The 27,246-nt window shown below is 37.9% G+C and overlaps 1 protein-coding gene and 1 pseudogene across 1 annotated transcript in view; both read right to left on the minus strand.

Moving 5' to 3' along the window:
- Positions 1-27,246, minus strand: part of Ttk (TTK protein kinase) — a 46,638-nt gene that overhangs the window by 8,591 nt on the left and 10,801 nt on the right. Inside the window, exons 6-18 of the mRNA XM_005347557.3 lie at positions 26,992-27,106; positions 26,737-26,809; positions 26,549-26,643; positions 25,417-25,504; positions 24,146-24,266; positions 19,032-19,162; positions 17,005-17,138; positions 14,750-14,900; positions 12,268-12,360; positions 3,463-3,620; positions 3,183-3,334; positions 2,102-2,226; positions 323-403 (exon numbers count right to left, since the gene is read on the minus strand). Of these exons, the coding sequence (XP_005347614.1) occupies positions 323-403; positions 2,102-2,226; positions 3,183-3,334; positions 3,463-3,620; positions 12,268-12,360; positions 14,750-14,900; positions 17,005-17,138; positions 19,032-19,162; positions 24,146-24,266; positions 25,417-25,504; positions 26,549-26,643; positions 26,737-26,809; positions 26,992-27,106 (1,517 nt within the window). The remainder of the gene's footprint in view (positions 1-322; positions 404-2,101; positions 2,227-3,182; positions 3,335-3,462; positions 3,621-12,267; positions 12,361-14,749; positions 14,901-17,004; positions 17,139-19,031; positions 19,163-24,145; positions 24,267-25,416; positions 25,505-26,548; positions 26,644-26,736; positions 26,810-26,991; positions 27,107-27,246) is intronic.
- On the minus strand, positions 9,375-9,747 carry LOC101984434 (annotated as a pseudogene).

Consider the following 27,246-nt stretch of genomic DNA (forward strand, 5'->3'; position numbering starts at 1 on the left):
AAAAAAATAGCATCAAAGGACAACCTCAAGCCAATAAAGAACAGTGAAACTGGTGCTGGAGGGATGGCTCAGTGGTCAAGAGCACAGGCAGCTTCTCCAGAGGACTAACACCTACCCCACAGCTCACAGCTTTCTAACTCCAGTCTCAGGGGATGTAATTGCCTCTTCTGGCCTCCAAGAATACTACATACATGTGGTGAACAAACATATGTAGGCAATAACCACACACACATAAAATAATAAAAAATGGGGAAAGTGAATCCCAAAGCAATTACAAAGGTGCAGTTCACTGGTGCCAGGTGAAGTGAGCTGTTTCCAGTACCTTGGTCTTGACTTTCCCATGTTCTCTCGAAGAAGACATGTCTCTGATTGCTTCTGGAGGCATGTAATTAACTGTACCAACCTATTTGCCAAATCACAGAAAACAATGAAAACATCTTTCTGTACTTGTAAATACATAAATGTCAGATTCTTAGAAACTTGGATAATTAGTGATTTAAATGACAGATTTGAAAAATTCAAATAACTGCCAACAATATATGTAAGATCACGTCACAACTCCAACAAAGTGAGTCAGATTGGGAACGAACTGGCTCATTTCCGAGTGCCTGTGCTTTGTCTGTAACTGTGTTGGGAAACTAATATTATCTGCCTTTTCACCGGCCTAGGCTAATTCCAAACTCAGGGATTTGACTGTCACTCACTTCCATGTTCAAATAAATTCAACATTTTCACTTCAGTAATCCAACCAACAAACCAACGTATAAATAAAAGAACCAACTAGCTTTATCTTTCCAAAATCTTTGGCCCCATATGCAGACTGAAATGGGTTGGAAATCTAAATCATGTAAGAGTTTCTATAGTCAAAAATGGTATAGGATAATCTTTTAGTTTGGCAGTTCTCAAACTGTGGGTCTCAACCCCTTTGGGGGTGGGGGGTCAAACAAACCTTTCCCAGGGGGTTACATATCAGATGTCCACATTACATTTCATAATAATTGCAAATTTACTGTTATAAAGTAGCAATGAAAACAATTTTATGGTTGGGGTCACCACAACATGAGGCACTGTATTGAAGGGTCACAGCAGTATGATGGTTAAGTACCACTGCATTAGTTCTAAGAACAAAAGACACACACAAACAAAGCCTGGATGGTAGGATCTTGCCATAAGTTTATCTATAAACCAATGTTCACCTGTACTTTTGATACAGAAAGTAATGACTGACTGTCAAGTAGAATTATTTTAAGTGTATGCTGTCAACTGATTCTTCCTAACAAAGTCTGATTTTGCTTCAAGAATTGACAGACCTCTGTCAGGAATCTGCACTCATAGATACAGCAAGGGAGGTTCAGCCAAGATTACCTTTCAGATCTATCTCCATGTCACTAGTTTATTTTTTATGACACAGCTTCATTCCATTTGCTATTGAAGATTTTACTATAAGAACACAGCTGGGGCTACAGAGGTGAGCGTGCTGCACAATCTGATGTGAGCATGCTTGCACTTGACAAACATACGCACAAACACACCACAAATAAGAAAGAAAATAATTCTTTTTTTTTTTAAATGTAGTTGAGCGGAATGTTTCACTATTTCCAATAAAGCTCTCTTAAAAAAATCTCCCAATTTAAGTGCAAAGAAAAGAAACAGGACAATGGAGAGCATGCAGCCACGGTCCCTCTTTGTTCTGCTTCAGCAATGAGAAAACCATTCAAAATTTCTTGATATTATTTGTCTGATTTTGAACTGCTTTTCTAAATCAAATTGACTATGGTTTTGGACCTTTTATAATCATGGTTTCCATTCTTTTAAAAAGACTTCAAATTTTTTTGAAGAACATGGTCAGTAAAAAAATATAATGGCAAAATATTTAACGGATATAAAGGAACTAAACCTTATTACCAGCAATCACTAAGAGTTCTACCTGAAGCAAGCCTTGGGCTCACACTTGTAATTCCACACCTGGGAGGCACAGACAGCAGGATCAGGAATTGAAGGCTGGCCACTGATACAGAGCAAGGCCAAGGCCATTCTAAGTTATATGAAACCCCGGTTCAAAACACTAAAACACAATTCAAAACAGCAAAAAGTGTCCTACCTGAGAATCTTTAACTATGCTTGTTGTATCTGGTTGCATTTGGTTTGCAATCCCAAAATCAATTAGCTTCAGCATTCCTTCAACTATTAGAAAATTAGCAGGCTTCAGATCACTATGAACAATGCCTTCAAAATAAAATCCACTACATTAGATAAAGTAAAACATTCTATGAACAAAAACAGTTTACAATCTCTGGATCAAGCTGATTCTTTTAACTAGTCAACACATTAATATTCATTTATTACACATTCTATACCTTCTTAGCAAATTCAGTGTGCCAAGTGCCACTCTAAACTTCTCACTTGTAATGAATACTTTAGACCTGTTAACAATGCTGAATAAATGAGTAAGTACCATTATCCTCATTTTCAGAGTGAGTACACTAATGTAATTTGACTGTAAGTGAATTGTTCAAGGTTACAGGGCCTAGATCTAAAGGAAGGAGAGGTTGAAGCTATGTGTTTTGGCGGTCAAAATGTGGGACACTGTTGCACACTGCCCAGGAGAGCATCACCAACCACAGTCAAAGAGAAAGACCTTCCCATATCACCCAAGAATCCTAATCACTGACTAATTATTGTTAGGTTAGAAAAAGAGAAGCAGAGAAAACACGTTTATTTTAAAGACAGGGTAAAGTGCAAAGAAGACCTCTGAAAAGAACTAAGAACACATAAAAACAAACAAACAAACAAACAAAACCAGGGGCTAATAGTAAAACACAAAAGCAAAAAACCAACTCTGAGACAAGAAAACAGGAAATTCTGTGGAAGCTGAAGTACTGACCATCACCTTCCCATTTTTAGGACGTCCAGGTCCTTAAGTCTAGGACCTACTACTGCAATCCAAGGACGTGAAGGTAAGAACCCCGAGTTAATACGAAGAGGATAGAGTTACACTGCACGTGTGTGGATTCTATGTCCTCTGTGTGACCACTCTTAAGAAATGGGTTTGTTTCTTCATCTCGAAATAATCTTCCAATTAATTACTAAAGGTAGGTACTGACAAAATGAGAGTATCTTTCTAAGAGGATACAATTAACAACTATTTTAAACTTTAAATATATGAAGAGATTTTCAAATACCATGCTGATGGATTGTGTGTACTGCTTCCAACATGTTTTTCCAGTAGCTCTTGCGCTCCCATGGATTGATGGATTTTTTCTTTTTAAGCCAACTATTCAGGTCAATGTTTCCACATTCCATTACCAAGTAGATGTACCGCTCTGTGATTTCACTGCATTTAAAAATGAACAGAAGCAACAAAACAATAATTGCCTACATTAAATCAATAAGGATTTACTCTTTGCCTATGAATTATAGCAAAAATAAAGTTTTCTTTTAAAAATAAAAATGGATCCATACTAATCATAGAGTCGGATGATCTTATCACTGTGTTGCTGTAGTTTGTTCAAATAAGCTATCTCATTCCGGTAACTGTCAATAGTTTCCTTATCTGCATCTTCTAGGTTCACATATTTGATAGCATATATATGCTTCTTCTCACTCAATACCTGAAATACCTGCAGAGACAGCAAAGAGAAAAGTTTAGAATACACCCTCCCTCTAGAAACCATTACAATTCTGAAAGAAATACCACCATGAACAATGGAAGATTCTGGGCTTTTGAATGTAGAAGTAAAGTAAACCCTGGATGACGAGCAAGTGAGTACCCATTTCTAGCCCCTGTGATAATGGACATTCAAATAACTGTACAAATGCCTCAAGTTTTCTACATCAACATCTAAGAAAAGCAACTTAAGTTTGCTGCTATGTTCACAAAACTCTAGGGATGCCTCATCCATGGAAGAAACCCTGAGAAAAAGACATTCAGAAATGGTAAGAATGACTAAGGCTGCAACAGACAACTTGCTTTTTTTCATTGTGCCTAATATTGACAAGTTTATTTCTTTGATAGAGAATAGCTTTAAAAATACAGTAACTGTAAGCCATCATTATATTCATTTGTGAAAAGTAGGGTAAGTCACATTTTCAGTTAGGTTGGCAATACGTTCTTATGAGTCAATTTCTAAAAACAGCAATAGGAAAATAACATCTGAAAGAGGGAAGCATGTGAGGGTACAACTTCCAGTATGTATGATGTGGGGGTCCCCTCTGTGTGCTGTGATTACCATTAATGAATGAAAAAACTGCTTTGGACCTATAGCAAGGCAGAACTTAGGTAGGCAGGCAAAGCTAGGCTGAATGCTGGGAGAAAGAAGGGAGCAGTCAGGGCTGCCATGGAGCTGCCACTGGAGCCGGACATGCCAAAACTTTGCCGGTAAGCCACAGCCACGTGGCGATATACAGATTAATGGAAATGGGTTAAATTAATATGTAAGAGTTAGCCAATAAGAAGTTAGAGCTAATGGGCCAAGCAGTGATTTAATGAATACAGTTTCTGTGTGATTATTTTGGAGCTAAGTGGCCGGGAGCCAACAAGCGGCCCCTTCTCCAACACATATAACATATACATCACAACAGTAATCCAGATCCAAAGAACAGTGCCTATAACACGCATCTATTCACTTCCATCCTTTGACACTGAACAGCGTGTCTGTCGTTTAACTGTGACTACCCCATAGATACTGGGGATGAATGAGTCTAAACGCATGTGAGGCTCAAGACCTGAAACTGTACACATTAGAGGGCCCATCAGGTCCTAAGCAGAGCATACTCCTCTTCAATACTGGTTTTCCCAAAAGTGCTTCGTTATGACATTTCATATACAGTCTCTTCTTCCTTCATGTCTCTCCCGTCCCCACCTGCTCATCCCCTTCCCAAAAGGCTTCCTCTTTCCTATCATTCCTATTCAATGACTCTCTTACCCCAACTCCTTCCTTATGCTTATAACTGAGATTTTGATAAAGGGAACATGAAAAGGAAAATATTTATTGGAAGACTTGCTAGATGTTGTAATATACACTCTATTTTATTTTTTGCTTATGATTTTGATGTTGGGGATTAAACCCAGGGTCTTGCACACACAATGTACATATTCTACCAGAGCAAACCCCTTAGCCTACATAGCCTATGTTTGCAGTCCAGGCAAATCTTGCCTCAGCCTGGCAAGTGATGGGATTATAGATGAGTGCCACAATGTCTGATGCTTTCCTCATTTGCAATATGTTAATAAGATAGCCTGAAACAAGACTCGTTATTGTTAGTTGATTTAGAGAACTACAGCAAACCCTAAAATAAGCCCAAAAGCCCTGTTTCACATACTACCACAGCACAGAATAGCCTAATAATCAGGGAGAAACAGTCAACAAATGAATGATGTCCCTATTCAGTTGCAGGCATCTGAGCAGTCAAATATTACCATCTCGATAGTAAGTATAGGGTGGAGCACAAACAACAAACTATTCACAGAATGTGGTTAATAGGGAAGCTACAGATAGGCGTGATTATACACACCTTTAATCTCAGCATTTAGGAGGCAGAGGCAGGTTGATTTCTGAGTTTGATGCCAGTCTTGAAAAAAAAAAAGAAAAAAACTACAGTAGACACAGAGAGGAGAATGGAGAACACTGGTGATTGGAAGGTAGGAGTTGCAGTTAAATTAAGAGTGTAATCAAGTACTCCCTGGCCGAGAGGACACAAGCACATAAGCAAAGCCTTGAGGACAGAGATGGGCTGGTGACACACACCTGTAATCTCAGCATTTGGGAGGCTGAGGCAGGAGAATTGCTACAAATTCAAGGCTACCTGGGTTAAAAAGCAAGACACCATGGTAAGGGACAGAAGGAAGGAAAGGAGAAAAGATATAGGCCAGATTCGAAGAACAAAGACTGAGTGAGTAAAATTATTATTTATTGTAATAAACTAAGCAAAAAGATAATAGCAAACTAACAACACCAATTTTATTGGTAGATTCTGAAGCTACTCAAGAGGTAGGAAAGAGAGCATGGCTTGCTGACAAGCTAGTTGTAAATATGATAGTAAGAGTAGTCAATAGGTTTTTAGCTAAGTAATTGTAAGAATAGAGCTGCTATTTACTGCAACTGGAAAAACGAGAGAATGAGTGTTTACACAACTGTCTTAAACACCTGGTAACCAAGAAGAGATGCTGAGCAGTCAAGTGTGGAAAGTTAGTCTGGAAATGAGAGGCCTGAACCGGAAATACAAGTCTGGAAGCTGTAAGCACAAATACACACTTACAATCACCACCCTGGAGGAAAACACTGAAGGAAGCCTGAGTTCAGAGAGAAGGAAAGTGATGAAAGCCTAAGTCCTGAGGCCTCGTACCTAAGGTTCAGGGACACAGGAAGACTGAGAAAGATGCATCAGTGTGAGAGAATAAATACAGAGCTGCATGTGTGTGTGTGTTGTTGGACTCTAGCATCCAAACACCGAGGAGGAGTTGCCCCCAGAGACCACCTCACATACCACAGCCGATGCAAAAGCATGAGGATCTTATTAATTCTGTCATGACAGGGTCCCCCAGCATTCGGGAAGCTGAGGGACCTCGAACAGCGGGTACAGTCTACTTTTAAAGGGGCCACAGAAGCAATGGGGGTTGTTCTTTGACTATTCTGATTGACTTATTTGAAATGGCTATTACCAATAATTGGAGAGCTGTTGCCAGATCAGATGAGGTAAGAAGTCATTTTGACTCCGTTTCCCAGGGGACCGAACCAAAGCATACGTATATGGGTAATTGTTCAGGAACTGAGTATGTTAGGTCCTTGGTTCCCAGGGGAGGAGGGGAAGCACTATGGCACAGAGGCTGAGAGGATTCAGAATTGTCAAAAATGGCTTCAGGATTGTCTTAAAGTCTTACAGTGTGTTCTCGCCAATGAGAACAACTACAATAAAAACAAACCCTAACTGTTTACTAAGAAACCTAAAAATCAAAGCACAGAACCAGTTTTAAAGAAAGCTCCAATGATCTTGAGGGTGGCTCTGTGGGGAGTGTCAAAGGCAGAGATGACTACAGTGGGCGAGAACCAGGGTCTATAAAGACAGCACTCACCATGCGCTCCTTGTTACGCAGGCAGATGAGAACAGAGCTCATGGCACCAAGTAGTCCCAGAAGAAAATGTTATCATTGAGACTGAAATAATTCAGAGCCCTACTTTTGAAATGAATTAATGACCAGACCAAAGACTTAAACAGGCATGTGCATGGTCTTAGGAAATCAACCCAAGACCCCAAAAGACAATCTCCAAAGTGAACAAAACAGTAATGTGGGGGAGAAAGTACAAGATATGGAAAAACACCAACATGAAACTGAAACATTGAAAAGGAACCAAACAAATAATGGGATCAAATGTTCAATCAGATAAAAACTATACCAAGAAGTATCATTACTAAACAAGATTACAAGCAATGAGACTGAAAGTGTAATCTAAAACTTCCTCTCAAACAAAAGTCTAGGACCAGATGTGTTCACTGAATTCTATCAAATTTTAAAAGAAGAGCTAATACCAACACTTTTTCAACTATTTCACAAAACAGAAAGGGAAGGAACAGCACCAAATTCAGTGTACAAGGCCAGTGTTATTCTGATACCAAATCCAGACAGAGACAAAGGGAAAAAAAAGAAAGAAAACAAACCAATTTCCTTAATGAACATAGACATAACATGAAAAACAAAGCACATTGAAAAGATCAAATGTCATAACTAAGTGGGATTCATCCTGGAGATTGGCTCCACATATACATATTAATAAATGTAATAAAGACAGAAACCGTACAATCATCTCAACAGATACAGAAAAGGCATTTGGCAAAGTTCACCATGGCTTCATGATAAAAATCCTATAGCTTGTATGATTACACAATGCATGATTTAAAAATGGAACAATTAAATGGAAGGATAATCAACCAGGATTGATATACTGTTAATTATCATCTTGATAGTCCTTGTTGCCATTTTGATAATTCTTGATTTATCTCTTAAAAAGTTGTTTGGCATGAATGCCAAGATACAGGCCTTAGAAAACTTAATAAAACAGATCATAGAGATATTCAAATCCAGACAGAAGAATTTAATGAAGATACAATTTCAGCATTGCATTATAAGGTTTGAGAGGAACAGCCTAAGGTTTTCAAACAACAAATCTTAACTATCCAGTAATCTTACAGGAATTGCCAAATGATAGATATCCCAAAGACTCTGAAAGACCTGAATGTCTGGACTCCTGTGGCAATGGTAGACTTAAGGAGACTGAAGGAAGCAATATTCTCATACGGCATGGTTTCACCTTTTGTGAATCAAATGTTAAACTTGTAATAGAATTACCCCTAAAAACTGGGAAATGCCTTGATGGGCCTGTCACAGCCCACTATACCCCCCATGCCAAATTCGGTTTGGCCGTTTCCTGTCATCATGAAGGAAACTTCTTCCCAGAGTAATTAAAAAACCTAATGCCTATTGTAAGAAACCATACTGCTCTGGATGACGGAAGAGCTTTAGAAGATAAAAATTTCAGAAGAAACTATGAATCAAAATTGATAAAGATTAGATTAAACCATAAAGTTAGGGTTGGGGCAGGGTTTTGTTTTTGTCTTTACAGGAAAATAATTAACATTTGAGGAATTTAAAGACCTTTGGACAAATAAGTATGAAAAGAAAAAGGGAAAAGTACCAAGAAAGAAATTACCAAGAAAAAGAATAACCTGACCTAATGCCATCTCTGAAGTCTTCAAAAAGATGATGGGATCCCACAATGAAGATTCCTCCCAGAACTATGATACTACCATTAAACTGAAAAGATCACCTAAAGATCGACTCTGGAGTACAAAATGCTTAGAACAATTTTGAGGTGACTACTTGAGATGATCCAGCCTAACAGACTACTCTAGACAGGACTTGAGACAAGCCCTGCACTTTTCCATTACACAGAGACTGGACAACAAACGATACAGCTGTCTCTCCCAGGACTTGACAATTACCCCGAATTTTTCTTTTCAGAATCCCCTAAAAATGCCATCACCCCCAGCCAGCAGGAGGGAAATTTAAGAACACGATACCTACATTCCCAAGAGGTGGGGTGGGTGGTTTTTGGTCTTTCATTGAATTATGGATATTTGTCATTGTTTTTTAAGGGGATTGGTTACAAGTTGTTATTGGTAATGGTCAGGAAAAAAAGCTAAATAAGGGAGATTAGATTCAGGGTTCTTGTTTTGAAAGAAAAAAAGGGGAATACAGATATAATAGAATAAAAGGGTAGATTATCAATCTACTCTGGAAAAAAAGGGTGGCTATTGATATAAGATAAAAAGGTATATTATTGAATCTATTACTTTTAAAAAGCAACTACTAGTTTTATTTATTTATTTTTTTTTTTGGAAACCAGAACATTTATTTTATGACAGATTGAAATCCTCAAGATGAACTGGATGCTGCAACAGCTGCCCTCTTGGGTTTAGGGGTTGTCCCTTCACGGAATCCATGCCTGAATCTTCGGTAGACAATTTTTAGGTGCCTCATCCGCCCAGTCCCGGTAGTGTTTCGTCTCTTAGCCTTGGCACTCCAGTTATACTTTCTCTTGCACTTGGCAGGGTAGCCGCATTTGCCACAGGTAGACTTCTGAAGGTGGTAGGCCTTAGAGCCACAGCGGCGGCACAACGTGTGCGTCTTGTTGCGACGCTTTCCGAAGGATGACGTTCCTTTCGTCATCTTGCTTCTGCCGCCGAGGCCAAAGAGCCAACTACTAGTTTTAAATGTTTTACCTTGGATTGGACTTTTGTATATTGCATACAAATTTTGTATATTGATACATTTGAGATTCATTTTGCTAAAACTTCTACACACATTTCTACTCGTGCTCAAGGTATTGTACCTATACAGCTCATTCTAAACACTGTAATGCAAATTTCTAATTCTTGGAAGTTATTATTACTGTTTAGAATAATAAGGAAATATAGGATAGTAATTAGTCACCTATTACAATTAAACCTGTAGTCATATTGGGTATGTTTTAAAGATCAAACAGAGATATATTTTAAATAGTCTTCAATACTTCAGAGATCTACAGAATATAGCATTTAAGATTTTCTAATAGGGTTCTTTTATTTATGACAATGAAACAGATCTGCTCCTGGCAGTACCAATCTACTTCAGAGAAGATGATGGACACCAAAGAAACTTCACATGGAGTTTACTGTCTTTGTGGCAAAAGTGCCCTTGCCTCGAGTGCTGACAGCATGTTGTCCTAATTGGAAAAGCAGGACAGAGAAGAGAATGACTGATAAGCCTTGTCAAACCAAGTGAGACAGTCCTTCAATAGAAAAGTGTGTCAAATATTCTAGGCAGTTAGGCTGAAGATGTCCCAATGTTGCAGGGGAACTTTGGGTGACTGTCCAGGCAGCCAGATATTTGTTATTTCTCACATTTTTTAGAAGTTACTTGCTTGCACTTCCTGCTTACTCAGTTAATATTATTTTCTTCTCAGGTTTCAGAGGGAGTTGAAGACTATACATACATACATACATACATACATACATACATACATACATACATACATATATATATATGGTTTTCCTTGCTTACCAGACTCAGAAGAGAAATTCACTAAAGAAATGCAAAGCATATAAGGTTGAGAGACATCAAAAGATAGTTTTGGATGGTAATTCAAGATAGAAAGTGAATTAGGTTCAACATTTTGGACTCACCAAGATAGGATAGATAATGGAGTATTTTCTCTAAATTTGTCAAATGTAAATGAACTAGACATTGTTGATGTACTTAATGTTTGTACATATTATATATAGTTATTATGTTTATTGTATATAGTTTTTCTGTAGTGGCATTTCATTTGTATTTTAATAAATAAAGCCTGCCTGAAGATCAGGGAGTAAAACAGCCCCACTGGTCAGCTTTACAGACCAGGCAGTGGTAACACACATCTTTAATTCCAGCAGTCACACCAGTTGCTATAGCAACTAGGCAATGCATGCCTTTAATCCCAGCCCTAAAGAATATAAAACAGAAATAAAGACAGCTCATAATCTCAGCCTCTTTCTGAGATTCCTGGAGGCAGGATCATCATCTCAGACTCAGGTAGAGGTAAAAGCCAATGGCTGGCTGTTTTGCTTTTCTAACCTTCAGATAGAACCCCAATTTCTGTCTCTGAGTTTTAATCATGCTTCATTTTTCTTATATTAGTATAGCCTTTTTTCTTTTAGACAAAAAAGGGAAAATGTAGTTGATATTTTTGTATGTGTTTTAACAAATAAAGCTTTCCTGAAGATCAGAGTGCAGAGTTAAGGCACGAGAGACCTTAGTGGCACACACCTTTAATCCCGGACAGAAGCAGAGGGATCTTTATTAGTTCAAGGCCACCCTGAACTCAGGACAAAGCCTGAAAAGGCAGTCTGAGGACAGGATAGCCCCTTTGGTCTGAGCATTGGTAGAGGTAAAAGGTTTCTCTAGTGGCTGGCCGTTCTGCTTCTCTGATCTCTTAGCCTTCATTCCCTATTATCTGACTCCGGGCTTTTATTAAGAACTATTAGAATTCACGCTACAATATCCTTTGTAGGCATATGTTCCAAGACTCCATATCCTACAACACAGACACTGTATATTCATGCTAATTGCCATTGTATTCACAACAGCAAGAAATGAAACCAGTAAATGTTCATCCACAATTGAACGGATAATGAAAAATATATATTCATAGTGAGATTTCATTTAGCTATATAGAAAAATAAAACCCGTAGGAAAATGGATGGAAATGGAAGGCGATAATGCTATCTAATATCTTGCACACTAATCTAAAAAAATAAAAATACATTTAAAAATAAATCACTCAGATAAATTTAGGAAATAATCTAATTGCAGAAATTTATGTGACTACAGCATCGTAAAATGGGAAGCTCAAATAAAACAAACTCACTACTGAAAATTTTTACTGAATGACTCTACGCACACCCGTAGATCAGGTCATGCCCTCAATTACAGCCTCCCTGTGATCATACATAGTGGTTATGCCACTGCAACCCAATGTCACGGTGATACAGAAGAAATCTGAAAGCTGAGGACACTGAAGAAAAGGCATGAGACAGATCCAGTTTTAAGTCTAAAGAGGGTAACTTACTTTACAGGAAGGAGGGGAGGATATGAGGCAGCTTTTCTGGCTCCAGGGAAACAAGGGCTTCTAGAAAATAAAACTGCTCCCATACTTGAAAAGACAGAGCGTTTTTATTTTATTTGTTACTTACCTTACTGGAACCTCCACTGCCTATCTGTTTTAATATGGAATAAATTCTTCCTTTAACAGAAATGCATTCATTTATAGTTGAGGATCCTGAAACCTAAACAATTAAAATATGTAAATATAAGTTCAAAGAACATATCTAAGACACTAGTTTGCATTAGGTATAGTGGAATGCTCCCAATTTTGGCAAGCCTGAGCTACAAAAGACTGCCTCAAAAAGAATCTAAAACAACAAAAGTTGTAAAAGGTGAATAAGAAAAATATGTTAAATTTGTTCAGAGACAAACCTCTAAAGGTGTTCCCTCTTTAACTGATTTTACTTAATCTGAGCAGAAACATTTCATCTTTCTCTCCTATTCTTTTCCCTGTGTCTCTTTACTTCCACAGCAGGCAGTCACCCTCCTGTTTAACTTTATATAAAAGCAATGTGCTAAGGTGCAGTCAGCTCCAGTCAATTAGACAGTGACATTTCATCCACGCCTGTCCCTCTCTTCTGTCCTGAGAGCAGTTCAAGAAGTTATGTAATTTCTCCAAACGTCAGCATCTTCCCAGGCAATCTACTAACAGCAGTGCCCTTTCCTTCCCTCTTGGACTGGACGGTCTTGCTTTGTGCTTATAGAGACTTTAAAAGAGACGGCGTGCTAAGAGACCACTTGAGATAGTAAGGGAAATGCAGAGTTTGTAATTACCAAAGTAACTAAAATGAATCAATTAAAGTCTGAATAAACTTCAGTTTAACTGAGCCATGTTTTAAATTCAAAATGACAGGATCTTCCATGAAGTTTCCTATAGAAGCTAACAGAAAGATTTAATTTCTTTATTCTCAGGACTTGAGAGTCTTAAGTCAGAGCAGTATCCAAAGCGTTCTCCTTGCTTCTCCTTAAAAAGCGTTTCTTAGACAATAATTACTTTGACATTCTTGCCGCTGCTGTACACTTTTCAGAATACAGTGACACCAGTGAGCTCTACTTCAACACCAGCATCTTCCTCTGTAAGTCTCCTCATCCCTACCCACCTCTCCTCATCAGGCCAAAAGCTTGCAAACTACTAATTAGATAAGTTTACTCTGTTTCGCTATGCTATCTACAACTTTTAAAGCCTAGGAAAACCTCCAGCACCATTTCCTTCCCCAGTCTGTAAGTCACACCTAACTCCTTTTGAAGACCCTCTAGAACATTCTCCAAGCCCCCTTCCCAATCACTTCTGAATTGCCTTCCAGATTTTAGTTACAACAGGACCTGTTACCACTAACAGGTCAATAAACAGACCTGAACCAACATAAATCTCTCCCTCTCCCCCTGGAGAAAGGGTCTTCCTATGTAATCCTGGATGTACTGGAACCTTCTATGACGATCAGGCTGGTTTCAAACTCACAGGGATCCTGTTGCCTATGTCCTGAGGACATATGCCACCATGTTAGGCTTTCCTTTCACTTTGTAACTTATATAATTTCAAGACTGCAGACACTATCAAGTCTTTCCATAGCTAATATTATATAATTGATCATCAGGTAATCTTTTGGTCATTTTTGTTAATAGTGGCAAAATATACTTAACCCAACAGTTGCCTTTGTAACCAATTTTAAGTACAATTCAGTGGTATAGAAACAGTAGTCACTGGGGAAACATCACCACTGTCCATCTCCAGAAGTTTTTGTCATCAAATACTGGAACTCTATACCCATTGCTCTTTAAGAATTCCCCAATTCCTCCCTCCAAGGAATGTAACTACTCTTCTACTTTCTGCCAATTATTTTTAACCAATTAGTTTTAATAGATGGTCACTCTTCTGGCTGTTTCACTTAAACAACAATAAAGCTAATGTTTATTAACTTTAAGTGTTGGGTCCTCCATGCTCTGCTTTAGGAGTTACACATGTAATTAACGTAACCTTAACAACTATTCTAGCAGCAGGCAGTGTGATTTCTCCATTTGTTTGTTATATGATGAAATGGGTACAAAGAGCTCATGTAACCTGCCAAAGATCACACAGCTGGTGAATCACACAGCCAAGAATCACCTCCATGAAGCCTCTCTAAAAGACCCATGTTCACACTGCGTTCACAGGTACTATACAGTAATTTCAGTAACTTGGTACCTTGTTTAGTTGTCAAATGGTAAATCACATATAAGCAAAATCTTTGTTAGTTTACAAAAATTATAATACATTCTAAGTACCTCAAACTGCTATACTGATTATTCAGAAAATTCACTTTTCCAAATGAATAGCATATTAACAATGGAAACAAAGCTACTCACAAATACAAAGTAAGTTCCATCATAAGACAAGTTTTACCAAACTACACAAACTGGATCCTTGGCCTTCTCCCCAAGAATAGGTGGGAGACACTCTAATCAAGAGACAAAGAGTTTCCTAAGAATGGACAGGTTTTAAAGACCTTTCTCAAGAACTTGATACTGTGAAAGCAAAAGCTATGAAAGTGACTGCACCTTAACACATGTCACCACAGAGCATGCTCATCAAACCTGTAAGTTTTGAAGAGGAGTATTGAGTCCTTGCTGCTGTTGGTGCTGCTGCTGCTGCTGCTGTTGCTGCTGCAGGCAGGCAGGCTGGCTGTAAGGTGTCGATAATGGGCAGGCAGGCAGAAAGTCCTTCTTCACAACTGGAGTCCTAAAACTGGAGAAGATTTTTATTTTGTTTAATATAAAAATATTAACAAGTTAAAAGGATAATTTTAAGTCTTTATATACTCTAAAAAGAGTCACATAAACCTAAAGTTGCCATATTAGCTAGCTTTTTTCATAAGAGCCAATATTTATACTTTTTATTTATGGCACATTACCTACTTTTCATAATAGCTAATATTTATATTCTACTTATATCACCACCAGACATTTAATTTGGTGAAAATTATTCTGAAATCAATTTTCATCCCCTAAAAAGAAATCCTTGTTAATAAAATAAGCAAAATGGAATTAAAAATAAGGAGTAAGGAGAATTCTATAATAGTTTAGTTAAGGCAAAGGTCTGACCACAGATTTTAGAACTGGTTTTAAATAATAATGTTCTATGACAGGCTGCTGGAAATATCTGAGAGGCAGTTATATTACCAAAGGTGTTTGGTCTTCCAGCTTGTGTGTGTTCAGCACACACCCACACTTTGTTCCTTTGTTTGCTGTTATATCTCCAATATCGGTAACAGTAATTGGTACAAAAGAATTCTAAAAATATGAACAATAATAATTTGGGGCTGGAAAGATGGCTCAGAGGGTAAGAGCACTGGCTGTGCAAGCACAAGGGCCTGAGTCAGAATCACCAACACCCACGTGAAAAGTTGGGCACGGCTATGTGCAGGACCGTAACCCTAAAGTGTGTGGGCCGGAGGCACAAATACTACTAAGGCTTGCTAGCTGCCAGTCTAGCCCCAGGTTCCATGAGAGATCCCATCTAAAGGGAATAAGGTCGAGAGTAACACCCCACTCTGGCCTGCAGGCACATGTACCTGCAACTGTGCATACATGTATGATACAGCACACACACAATCTTAAGAAATGCATTATTATTTTAGCTAGCAATCATTCTTTGAAATGTCCTACACGAAATAAAATGAGGCAATAATAAAATTGTATTACATAGATAAGAAACTGGTTATAAGAAGGACAGTTCCAATTAGGATAAAAAAAAATAACATTCTGAAAATAAAAAGTCAAAGGCTTTTTATTGTAGAATTATGTTATCCCTTAAAAACATTAAAAACATAGCCAATAGTTGAAGGCTATTTCTTTTCTCTGAAATGCCATTCATTTTCTGTCGCAAAACCTTTATTTCCCCTTTTCATCAGCTCTGACCATCCAATATATCCTAACACATCCCTCATTCCCAAGGCCTGCATCTTTGAGCACTTTCCAAACCATGTAAATTATACACCTGAACTCTTTCAGGAGCCATCCATTCCAATCACCACTCCCTACAGAAATATTTATCCCTTTATCCATTCTAAGAATGCTAAACTTCCTGTAAAACATGGTCTCAATCAGAAAGCTATACATGTTGAAAAGAGACTGTGCACTCAGAAGATTTCCAACCTCTAACAAATATTACAATATCATATAGACTACTTCTACAACAGTTCTTAAAAGCAGAATCATTTGGTGGCGCACGCCTTTAATCCCAGCACTTGGGAGGCAGAGGCAGGCGGATCTCTGTGAGTTCGAGGCCAGCCTGGTCTACAAGAGCTAGTTCCAGGACAGGCTCTAAAGCTACAGAGAAACCCTGTCTCAAAAAACAACAACAACAACAACAAAAACAAACAAAAAAATCAACAACAAAAACCAAGCCAAACCAAACCAAACCAAACCAAACCAAACCAAAAAAAAAAAGCCCCAGAATTATTATAGATCAAGATAATACACGTGGGGGCTGGAGAGATGGCTCAGAGGTTAAGAGCACTGTCTGTTCTTCCAAAGGATCCGTGTTCAATTCCCAGCACCCACATGACAGCTAACAACTGTCTGTAACTCCAGTTTCTGGGATCTGATACCTTCACACCAATCCACATAAAATAAAATTAAATAAAATTTTAAAAAAGATAATACACGTGTAACCATAACCACTTTCCTGTTTGCATTTTACAGGTGATAAAAACTGATGTTGAGAAAAAACAGTAATTTCAAAGTGTCTAAAATAAGAAAGCAGGTTCAAGCAAGTTTAGTTTGGTTCCAAATCGTGTCTTATTTCTCTTTACGACCTTGCATTCTGAGCTTGATGCAAAGGTAATTACCAGCTCATGTAATCATCCATGGAATTACTACTGGGTGTCTCGCAGACAGACTTCGGGTCAATCCATTTAGGAACTGACACAGGAGGCGACTGCTTTGAAACTGGTAAGGCAAGCTGCTCAACAGCGGGACACTTCTGCTAAAAGAAAAATTCCATTACTTAAGAGTTTTCAAATTAGACAATGAGATAACAGCTTAACAAATAAAACCTTTATAACTGTAAAAATATGAAAACCAAATCATGATAAAAACAGGTGGGCATATGTGTATGTTCATGTACATATCTGCAGGAGTTTATGCACATGTACAGATAGAGCTCACTGGTCAACTTAAGAGTGTTCTTCAGACAAAGTCTCGATCTAGGACCCGAGGCTAGGCTAATCTATGAGCCTCAGGTCCTAGGCCCCACCTGTCTCCGTCTCCCTACACGCACATGCCAGCACCCCACGTGCTCTACACTGACACTCAGGATCAAACTCAGGGCCCCACCTATCTCCATCTCCCTACACGCACATGCCAGCACCCCACGTGCTCTACACTGACACTCAGGATCAAACTCAGGGCAGCACACTTGTGCAGCAGGTACTGACTAAGCTGCGGCTCACCCAATTTCCAGTTAGATTTTATTACAGTTCTTTTATTCCAAACTCTTAATCCTAATATACTCTACTCAAACTGGTTATATGTCGGAAAGGCACACATTAATTAACAAAACAAGACCCAGCATCTTCATTGTATCAGAACTATTAAGTGTTAAAATTTTATAAAATGTTCTTTTACCTAAGGAGATGAACTTCAATTTGGGGACAGTTTTAGTTTTTAGAAAGTATTTGCACTAGATTGCACTGATTATAGTTTTAGACCGTGACACCTCATTATAGAAGAATCACAATGGATAAATCTATTCTACTTTTAACTTTAAGAATGGCTAAAAGACCTCTCTTCTTGGGATGTTTTCTCCGTTGTTTAAGACCTCCTCGTGTATAAACAGGAGTGAGGACATGTACACCGGGATTAGTGATGAGTACCTGAGGAAAAAACTACTATGTAAGTTACCGAGCAATGGAATGTTAAAGACAGTCATGCGGTGGGCTGCGTGCCCTTGGTATTTTGGAAGTAAGGTAGTGAGCACACAAGTATATGTGGCTGCCATGAAGGAATGATCATTAGAGAGGAGGCCAGCTATCAGACAGATGATGTATGGGATGGGTGTAGAAGCCAGGAGAAATTAGGAAGCTGCTGGCTTTTGTATGATCCAGAGCCCACTATTAATTTTGTTGTGAACCAGTCTTCTTAATTTGTGGGTCACAATCCCTTTGACAAACCTCTATTTTCAAAATATCTACACTGTGACTCTTATCAGTAGCAAAATTACAGTTATGAAGTGGCAATGAAATACTTTAATGGTCAGGGGTCACCACAGCTTGAGGAACTGTATTAAAGGGTCGCAGCAGTAGGAAGGGTGAGAACCACTGTTCTAGACAGTCTCAGTATGTAGCCCTGGCTAGACTGGAGCTCACAGAGATCTCCGGGAAGATCCAATGGCTCTAGCTTTCATGAAAACCTGCATTTAGGGGGCTGGAGAGATGGCTCAGAGGTTAAGAGCACTAGCTACTCTTCCAGAGGTCATGAGTTCAATTCCTAGCAACCACATGGCGGCTCACAACCATCTGTAATGAGATCTGTCACCCTTTTCTGGTGTGCAGGCATACATGGAGGCAGAATGTTGTATACATAATAAATAAACAAATATTTAAAAAAATAAACCTGCATTTACAGGCACATACCCACACATACAAAAAATTAACAAAACTACAAGTCTATTAGTAAACTGACAAAACCAGAACTTATCCTGACATGTACTCTTACTGAACCCATAGGTGTACAGTATTCTGAAAAAATAACATCTTGTAAACAAGTGATTCCACTAAATATGGCATAAACACTTTAAGACGCAGTACCCCACATTGCCACCAAGCTTCAGACAGGTATTACTAAAGATAGTATGTCCTTCACGGGAACACATTACCTCTTTCTGAGTCTTAGGGGTAACATCCGGAATGTGCCACTGGTTCTGGCTCATACTCTCAGACTTTCTTGTGGACTGCCATGGTTTGTGCTTTCTTTCTGCAATCTCTGACTCTTGACGTACTTTAGTTTCTGAAATTTTATTGTTATTAAAAATCAGTATTTGATGATAAAAATTATTAAGGCCAGGCATGGTGGCATCTGCCTGTAGTTTCAGCTCCTCAGGAGGCTGCGGTAGGAGAGACCACTTGAACCAGGGTGTTTGATGTAGGCCCATCTTTCTACATGGTGTGACAGCCAAGTTCTGGGGCCATAGTTGGTGTTCAAAGCAATCACACCCTCTAGACAGGCTGTCTCTACCTAACAAAGGCTCAGGATGTGCTGCTCCTTCTCCTTTGTTATTATGTAGATCGCCTGAGAAGAGGGGTAGATTCCAAGCTAGTGACCAAGGAACAGTCCTGCAACCCCTGGAAAGGGAATGTTAGTTAATGAACTTCCCCCTTAGTTTACCTTGGGGAATAAAAGGTGTTTGAAAAATAAACGCAGGTGATCCTCAGGAATGAATGAAGCCTGAGACTCCCTTCCCACATTGCTGTGTGAACTGTGTCTCAATTATTCCCTCTCCTCCACCCCTGTCCAGAGAGGGAAAAGCAGTTTATGTTGGGGCATCGGACCCTGACAGTTTGAAACCACCTTGGGCAGTACACCAAGACCCCATCTCAAAATAAAACAAAATAAACCCCAAATACGTAAGTAAGTGCAAGCAATAAGAAGGTGATATAAACTATGCTTCATTTTCATTCTGGAAAAAACAAAACAAACAAAAAAAAGGGGGGGGGGAAGGAAGGGAGGAAAGAAGGGGTCAGGTTTACAAAAACTGCAAGGCAGTAACTTCCCTAAATAGTTTTGAAAGTTTAACTGGAAACCATACCAGATTTAAGTGTTTCTGCTTTTTAATAAATAAATTAAAATTTTTAAGTGTGCATATTAAAGTCTTACTAATAAAGAGAAACTAACAAACTACTGTTCTTAGACCTCTATTTTAATACAGATTTTATTTTACTAGATTCTAATTGACAGTCTTAAAGGCCTAAAAACAAAAATGCCAATAACATATTCACAATTCAATAAATACCAAAATCCTAAGCTCTAAGCAAAATATTAACAATTAATGAATGACCTAATAAATTATATCAAAATATAATTCATTCCTTAAAATCCCAAAAAATCAGTGTACCTTGCTATAATCACAAAGAAATATGACTAACTCAACAAAAGGTTCTTTAATAAAATCAATGTTGAACCACACACATACAAAAAAATATTAATAATCTACATCTAAAATAGAGCTTACAGAATTAGATAATAAACAACAATCAAAATCTATGACAGCTATATTTCAAGAGTTAAAATACTAAAAATGTCCCCTTACAATAGAGACAAAAAATTTATCTCTCCTAGCAATAATAAACTGGACCTCTTAGATGCTGCAAAATAACCAAGAAAATGAAAAGGATCAGAAAAAAATGTTACCTATTTTCAATGATGATTGTGTACCTACAAAACCCCACAAACTAAGCACTGACACATGCCTATAATTTCAGACCTTAGTAGGTGGAGGCAGGAGAATTATGAGTTTGAAGCTACACAGCCTAGCATGAGACTTTGTCTCAGAAAAGAACAAATAAAACAAACAAGTATAAATACAAGACTCCTAAAGAATACATAGGGAAATTATTAGACTTGTTCAGTGAATGTAGAAATGGCAATATATCTACGTTAAAAAAAATTAATTTTGTATACCAACAATAAAGTTGAACACGAAAACTTTGCAAAGCAAAAGATATCAGCTTTCCTAGGGGTTAGGGATAGGTTCACCACAGCATATACAGCTCTAGAGAACACAGCTCTCTCAGTGTAGTAAGTGAACAAAAACAAGCCAGTCTAGTGGGTTGAAAAGCTGATGAAGGAAGAGGACAATACATCTCTAAAATCTTTACAGGTTCAACTGCTTCTCAATCAAACTTCCATTTTTCAAAGGATGGGTACTAATGCATAACTCCTAGTATTTTCATGGAAATTCAAAATGCTAATAAGAACTGAAACAATCCTAAAGAAAACAATGAAAACATACACGCTAGCACTAACAGACATCAAGACTCACTATAATAAAGACAAAGTAACTGTGAAACAAAGACAAAAATCTGAAACCACACACCAACATACAATCACCTAAGTTTCCAGACAGAGAAGAGAGGGTATTCAAAATAGCTCTTGGGTCAAACTGACATTTGTATGAGAAAAATCAAGAACAAATCTTTACACTTTATCTTATACATATGCATTCACGTTCATATTAAATTCAAGCAAAATTGAATCAAATATGAAAATAAAATGATTACCTAAAATCTGTAAATAAGTTTAGGATACTGCATAGACCTTGTTTAAAATAAAAGAAACTACAAGAACAAAGACTGGTAAGGAAGAATGCACAGAAATTCAGAATTCCATTTCATCAAATTAGCTACCAAATGAGCAGGCCTATTTGATAAAGACAAGAAAATATGAAATATAGCTTCAAACCAAGAGCAAGGCTAGGAATCTGTTCCCAATCAACTCAAGGCAAAGAATAAGAAGACTGCTCTAAGGAGGAAACACTGCTTGGGACAGAAGCTCTCCTGAGTGCCATGAGCTGTTGCGGGCCATGACTCCAATACGGCAGATGGCAACTGGTAATTCAGATGTCACCCGCCAGACGAATTATTCTCTGATGGAGAGAACCCCAGCTGCTTCTGTCTATAAAATCACATGTGCAAAAATAGCTGTGGAATCTCCCCATTACCGTGCATTTTCATGTAATTTGTACATGTTAACCTCATGACTACATCTCAATCTTATGGGCATGTATATCTGTGAACAGTCAGGACGATGATTTCTCATTAAGCTATATAATTTTGATGAACAGAAATACACTAGGACATGCTTCATAACTAGATCTACTGTTCCACCAGGACTGTAAGACACTTGGAAGCCTGTTTTGTTTCATTACCCAGACTAACATGAGAAAACAACAGTTTCTCCTCAGTCTAAGACAAGCTACATATATTTAGCTGATTTAATACCTCAGAACAATTTCAAACTAGACTGTCTCTGTAAACAGACTGTAAGTTAAACACTTTACAGATATGCACAAGGACAGAATTACAGGTGTCTACAGGTTATTAGCACAAAGCAACCTAAAATACTACGCCAATTTCTCTCACCAAACCTGGCTGATAAAGGACCCACTCCCTGCACAAATTCCTCAGTAGCTTGTCTTACTGGGTACTATGCCCCTGGCCTCAGGTCACAGCCTCTGCACCAGGAACCTTGAAGCTGGGTGTTGCCATGGTTACTAACTTCCCTCGGATGCAGCTTCTGTAGCCTTTTGTATTGAAAGAAGTTTACTGTTGACCTGTGCATATATAAGCCATGTGGACGAAGGAGCTAGGGAAGAATCAGAACGAGAAAACTGGAACCGAGGAAGGAGAACTGGAAGAATAAAGTGCTTGACCCTCAGATTGTGGATGGGAATCTTTTCCTTCAGATAGACAGGACATTTTCCTAAATCCCTGCTGCTCTGAAGACATTCTTTCTGCAATCCTGGGTGCAGCCCAGGGAGCTGGTCTCACAGGCTACAGTACCTGGGACATTGGACTTCCAGTATTAAAAACCATGAAAGCACCAGGCAAACATCAGGGCAAATCCCTCTTTAGCTTTACGACAAGGGGAGAGGAAAACACTGAAACCTCTGACTGGACTCTGGGCTTCCCATGAACATTAAAATATTATCCTCAGCTCTTACCACAGCTTCAGAAAAGCATTAGAACACACTCAAAGTCACCTGGTGAGCCTGCTCCTCCCCTGAGAGCAGCTGCTTACTTTGGAGTGTAAGCATGTCACTCAAGTTACCTATACTTATACTGCCCACTCTACCCATCTGTCTTCAATTCAGCCTCACTGGACAGTCCTGTTTAGGTTCTATCTGTCTGCCTAACCTATTCTCCCGTATCTGAGCTCTATTACCGCGAGCTGCCACTTATATGCAAATGGGGTTTCAAATTTCGTCTCTTTCATATATTCTTCCATATTTTCCCTAATTCAAATTAGGTTCCTAAAATTCTCTTTCTCCTAAATTCTCATAGCATTTTACTTGCATCTCTCCTAAAATCTGTACATTTTATTCACATTATGCATCACCTATTCTACATATACCCCATAATTGATTTGAAATTTTGGGACCCCATTCCTAAAATTATTGGATCCCTAGAACATTTATTACAGTATCTACATAGTGGAAAATCAAAGTATGACTTAAAATAAAAATGAGATTGGGCTGTGATATAGAAGTTGCTTTTATGTCCTTTGATTAAAAATAGCAGCCAAATCAACTAAAAGAAATAACTAAGTTATTTTATTTCTATTATATTGTCTCTCCTCTCTTCATTTTATGCACCCTCTAGAAAAATAGCTTCCTCCCCTATAGGATTCAATACTATTCATGCACTCTGTAAAAAAATTAAAATGGAAAATAAAGAAAGACAGAGTTTTGTACCACAAATAGGTTGTTAATCTGTTTTCTCAAGCTATGCACACTTGGGTATCCGTGAACACATGAAAATCTGAGAACAACTTCAGGTACCAGTGCTTGTCTTCCATTTTGTTAGATACAGGGTCTCTTCTTGTTCCATGTTGTATACATTAGAATGGATGGCCCATGAGTTGCTGGGGATTCTCCTGTCCCTGCCTTCCATCTTACCATAGGACCACTGGAGTTACAGATCTATACTACCAAATTCAGCTTTATGTGGGTTCTGGAGATCTGAATTCAGTCCTCATGCATACATGGCAAACACTTTACCCACAGAGCCATCTCCCCAATCTATGTGCTTTATTCTTCGATACTTTCAAACATATAGAGAATGAATCATTTCCATGCTATGGTTACCTTCTCTTATCTTTCTCTCTCCCCAACTGAAAGCCTTTTTATTCCCAACAAGTCCCCCTCCGACTTTCATGTCCCTCTTTTGTAACAGCCCACTGAGTTTAATCAAGGTTGCTTACATGAGAACTTACCTTCCAATTTTGTTAGAAGACTTGATTCAGTTTTACTCTTCAAGATTACTAAATCAGAAATAAGCTCAGAACTTTTTTCATTGAACACCAGAGAGTCTTTGAAATGGACACTTTGAATGGGCTACACAAAAAGCATAGAAAGATTTCAAGTAAGATAACAATATTATAAATAACAGTACTTCTAATTTGTCCTACTGTTCAATATAATAAAGTCTTATCTATGTGAAATGACTGTAAAACTTTATCTCATATTTGAGTAGGCTCACAAACTCAGAAAATATTAATTTTCTCAATTACTGATTAAACATCAGAACAGACATAACCATTAACTTGGTTAATTTGCTTTTTCAGTGGACATATTAATATTACTTAATTATTACACTATATTTCACCCAACAAAGAAAGGATTAGAAGGTTTATATCCACCATAGAATAAGTCTGATGACAAGAGAAAACATAATTATCTTGTTTACATTACTATACTTTTTATTTAGTTTGTGTTTATGGGTTGTGCAGTGCTGGGAAATGAGCCCAGAGCCTCACATACAGCAGCAAAGTGCTCTACCACTGAGCAAAAACCCCTGCTCTGATTTTACTGTATCACTAAGGAACAGCACTAATAAAAATTAGCACTTGCATAACCTCAATGCAGTAGTTACTATAAATTCAGAGAGTAATCTTTTTATATAATTAAGTACCATTCCCTAAAAATAGAGAAAATTAATATTTCAAAGCATAAGACCATTAAAGCTTGCAATGCTGAAAATTTATACCACAATGCCAGGGATTTAAGTCAAGTATGCTAAGAATATTAAAACCCCTAGAAGTCACTGTATCTGGAGCTAGTCACTTCTTTGTAAAGTTAACGAAGGTGGAGCAGGGCAAATTAACTTTGACACTTATGTTCTCACCTCTGTAAAAACATGAGCTCTGATTTTAAAGATGTTTTTGAGTCATAAGATAAAACATAGTAATAAACAAAACCTAGTGAATAGCTCCATGTTGATTCCTAGACCCAGGCAATCCACTTAAACATATGACTAATTAGTGTACCTCATGGTTCTTCTAAAAGATGGTTGACACTTGCTCGAACAACTTAATGTTTGAGCGACAGTCCAGGACTTGTGTGTCACCTCCCAGGGTGGTCTCAAACCTCCTGTGGCTTCACCAATACACTGGAGATAGATAAACACTAGATCCTTTCCCTAAAGAAAGCTTTATAACTTTTAGACCTGGAACCTTTACTTCACATTCACTTAAAACTGAAATACCTTTAAAGTTCTCAATTCACAGGAATCGTTTCCACTTGGTTTGGATCCAGGAATAATTGAATCTCGGGAATCTGATCCGGATATCTTTCTATTACCCACAAAAAAATGGATTTTAACAGTTAACTTGAAATTGCTTCATCATTTGAAAATTGGTTTTAAATACACATATTTGATACTACACACTTTGAATTGGAAGCACCTGTTTAAGAGGCATCTTTAAGAGTGACATAATTCTAAAACAAAGGTGACTATGCTTAAAAATTAGGTGCTGGGCAATGACAAAATTGATGAAGAGATAGGTGATTGCCAATGTCTTCATTACCTAATAAGTCACAGCTGGAGTTCAGATAAGAATGTGGGAAAGGAAAAGTACGTAGGCTTTTCAGAGTGCACACAGATCAAGGATAAGAACACACAGTGAGCTGCCATGTGGACCTCTATAATCTGGCATACAGTCTTCTGTAAAAAGTATCAAAACCTGGCTGAATAAAGCTTGAGGGATGGGGAGAATTTTAAAAAAAAAAATACATTTTTAGAGTGGGAGAAAATCTCCTGCATGCTTCAACTAGGTATTTGAAATGGAGGCGCAAGATAAACTAACAGGATATGTACCTTGAATGCAGGTACCCTTTTAACTATCACCATTTACTCAAAGTCTAAATATAACAAGGCCTCAACTATTGAAGGTACCAACTAAAATAGTTGTTTCTCAATCATACCGTAATCCAGCATATTCACATTTCTTACATGGGAGCAAACACTAAAGCGGAGAGTAGGGGAGTATACCACATGCCATGAACGACATTTCATTTCTGAAGATGGAGTCTTATGATGTTGCCCAGGGTAAACCCCAAACCCCCACCCCAACCTCTTGATTTAAAAGATTCCCCTGGCTCAGCCACCCTGCTAGCTGGGGTTACAAGTCTGCACCACTGTACTCAGCAGTCCATTAACTTATCCTATTTCTTTTTTGATTCTGAGCATGACTAGGGCCCTAGGCTCAAGCAATCCCTAGAACTACAAAGAAAAATAAACTAACCATAATCACTACTACTCAGAAAAAAAAAAGAAAGTTGTTCTCACATCAGTCTTTAAATATAAACAAAATTTAAAAATCCAAACTCAAACATACCTTTTTGAAAAATTTGGCACAGCTGAACCATCTGTCTTCACATGATAATCTGGGCTATTCAGAAGGTTAACCGGGACTCTTCCAAAGGGACATGACTAGAAAAGATTTGAAAGATTAAGAAACCAATGGATCCACACAAAGAATTCACTAAGCATCGCCTTGCTCAGAGGAGACCAAAAATGACTTACCGGTTTAGCTTTGTTAGTTTGTTTTAAGGGATTTCGATGACTTATTTCTGCATCTTGTGGAGGTATGTTCTCTCTGAATAGAAAGAAAATAGCTGTGATTTTTCAGAGACTATTATGAATATGTATCTTCATTTTACTGCTAAACATAGTTACTACACTTGCATGAAATATATATATATGTATATATAATATATTCATATGTATATGTGGATATATAAAAGATAACCATGTAAAGAGCTGAATTCATCATCTTACCCATATAAAATCCTGGCTATAGCAGGCTGTCCTCTGGAATCACAATTCATGTTCCTATTCTGTAGATTTCCAAGGGAACTAGAGAATGATTCTTGGGCAGTTAGTACTGTAGATGCTGTAAAAATTTCACAATTATTATTAAATTTACAAAAAAAGTAATCTTATAAACAGGAATATTTTAAAAGACAACTTATAATAGGTAAGAGCCTCATGCAAGGTATGGAAGCACAATGCCATCAATATATTCTTTTACAT

Source organism: Microtus ochrogaster, chromosome 5 (genome assembly GCF_000317375.1).
Source record: "Microtus ochrogaster isolate Prairie Vole_2 chromosome 5, MicOch1.0, whole genome shotgun sequence".
In the NCBI taxonomy this organism is placed as follows: domain Eukaryota; kingdom Metazoa; phylum Chordata; class Mammalia; order Rodentia; family Cricetidae; genus Microtus; species Microtus ochrogaster.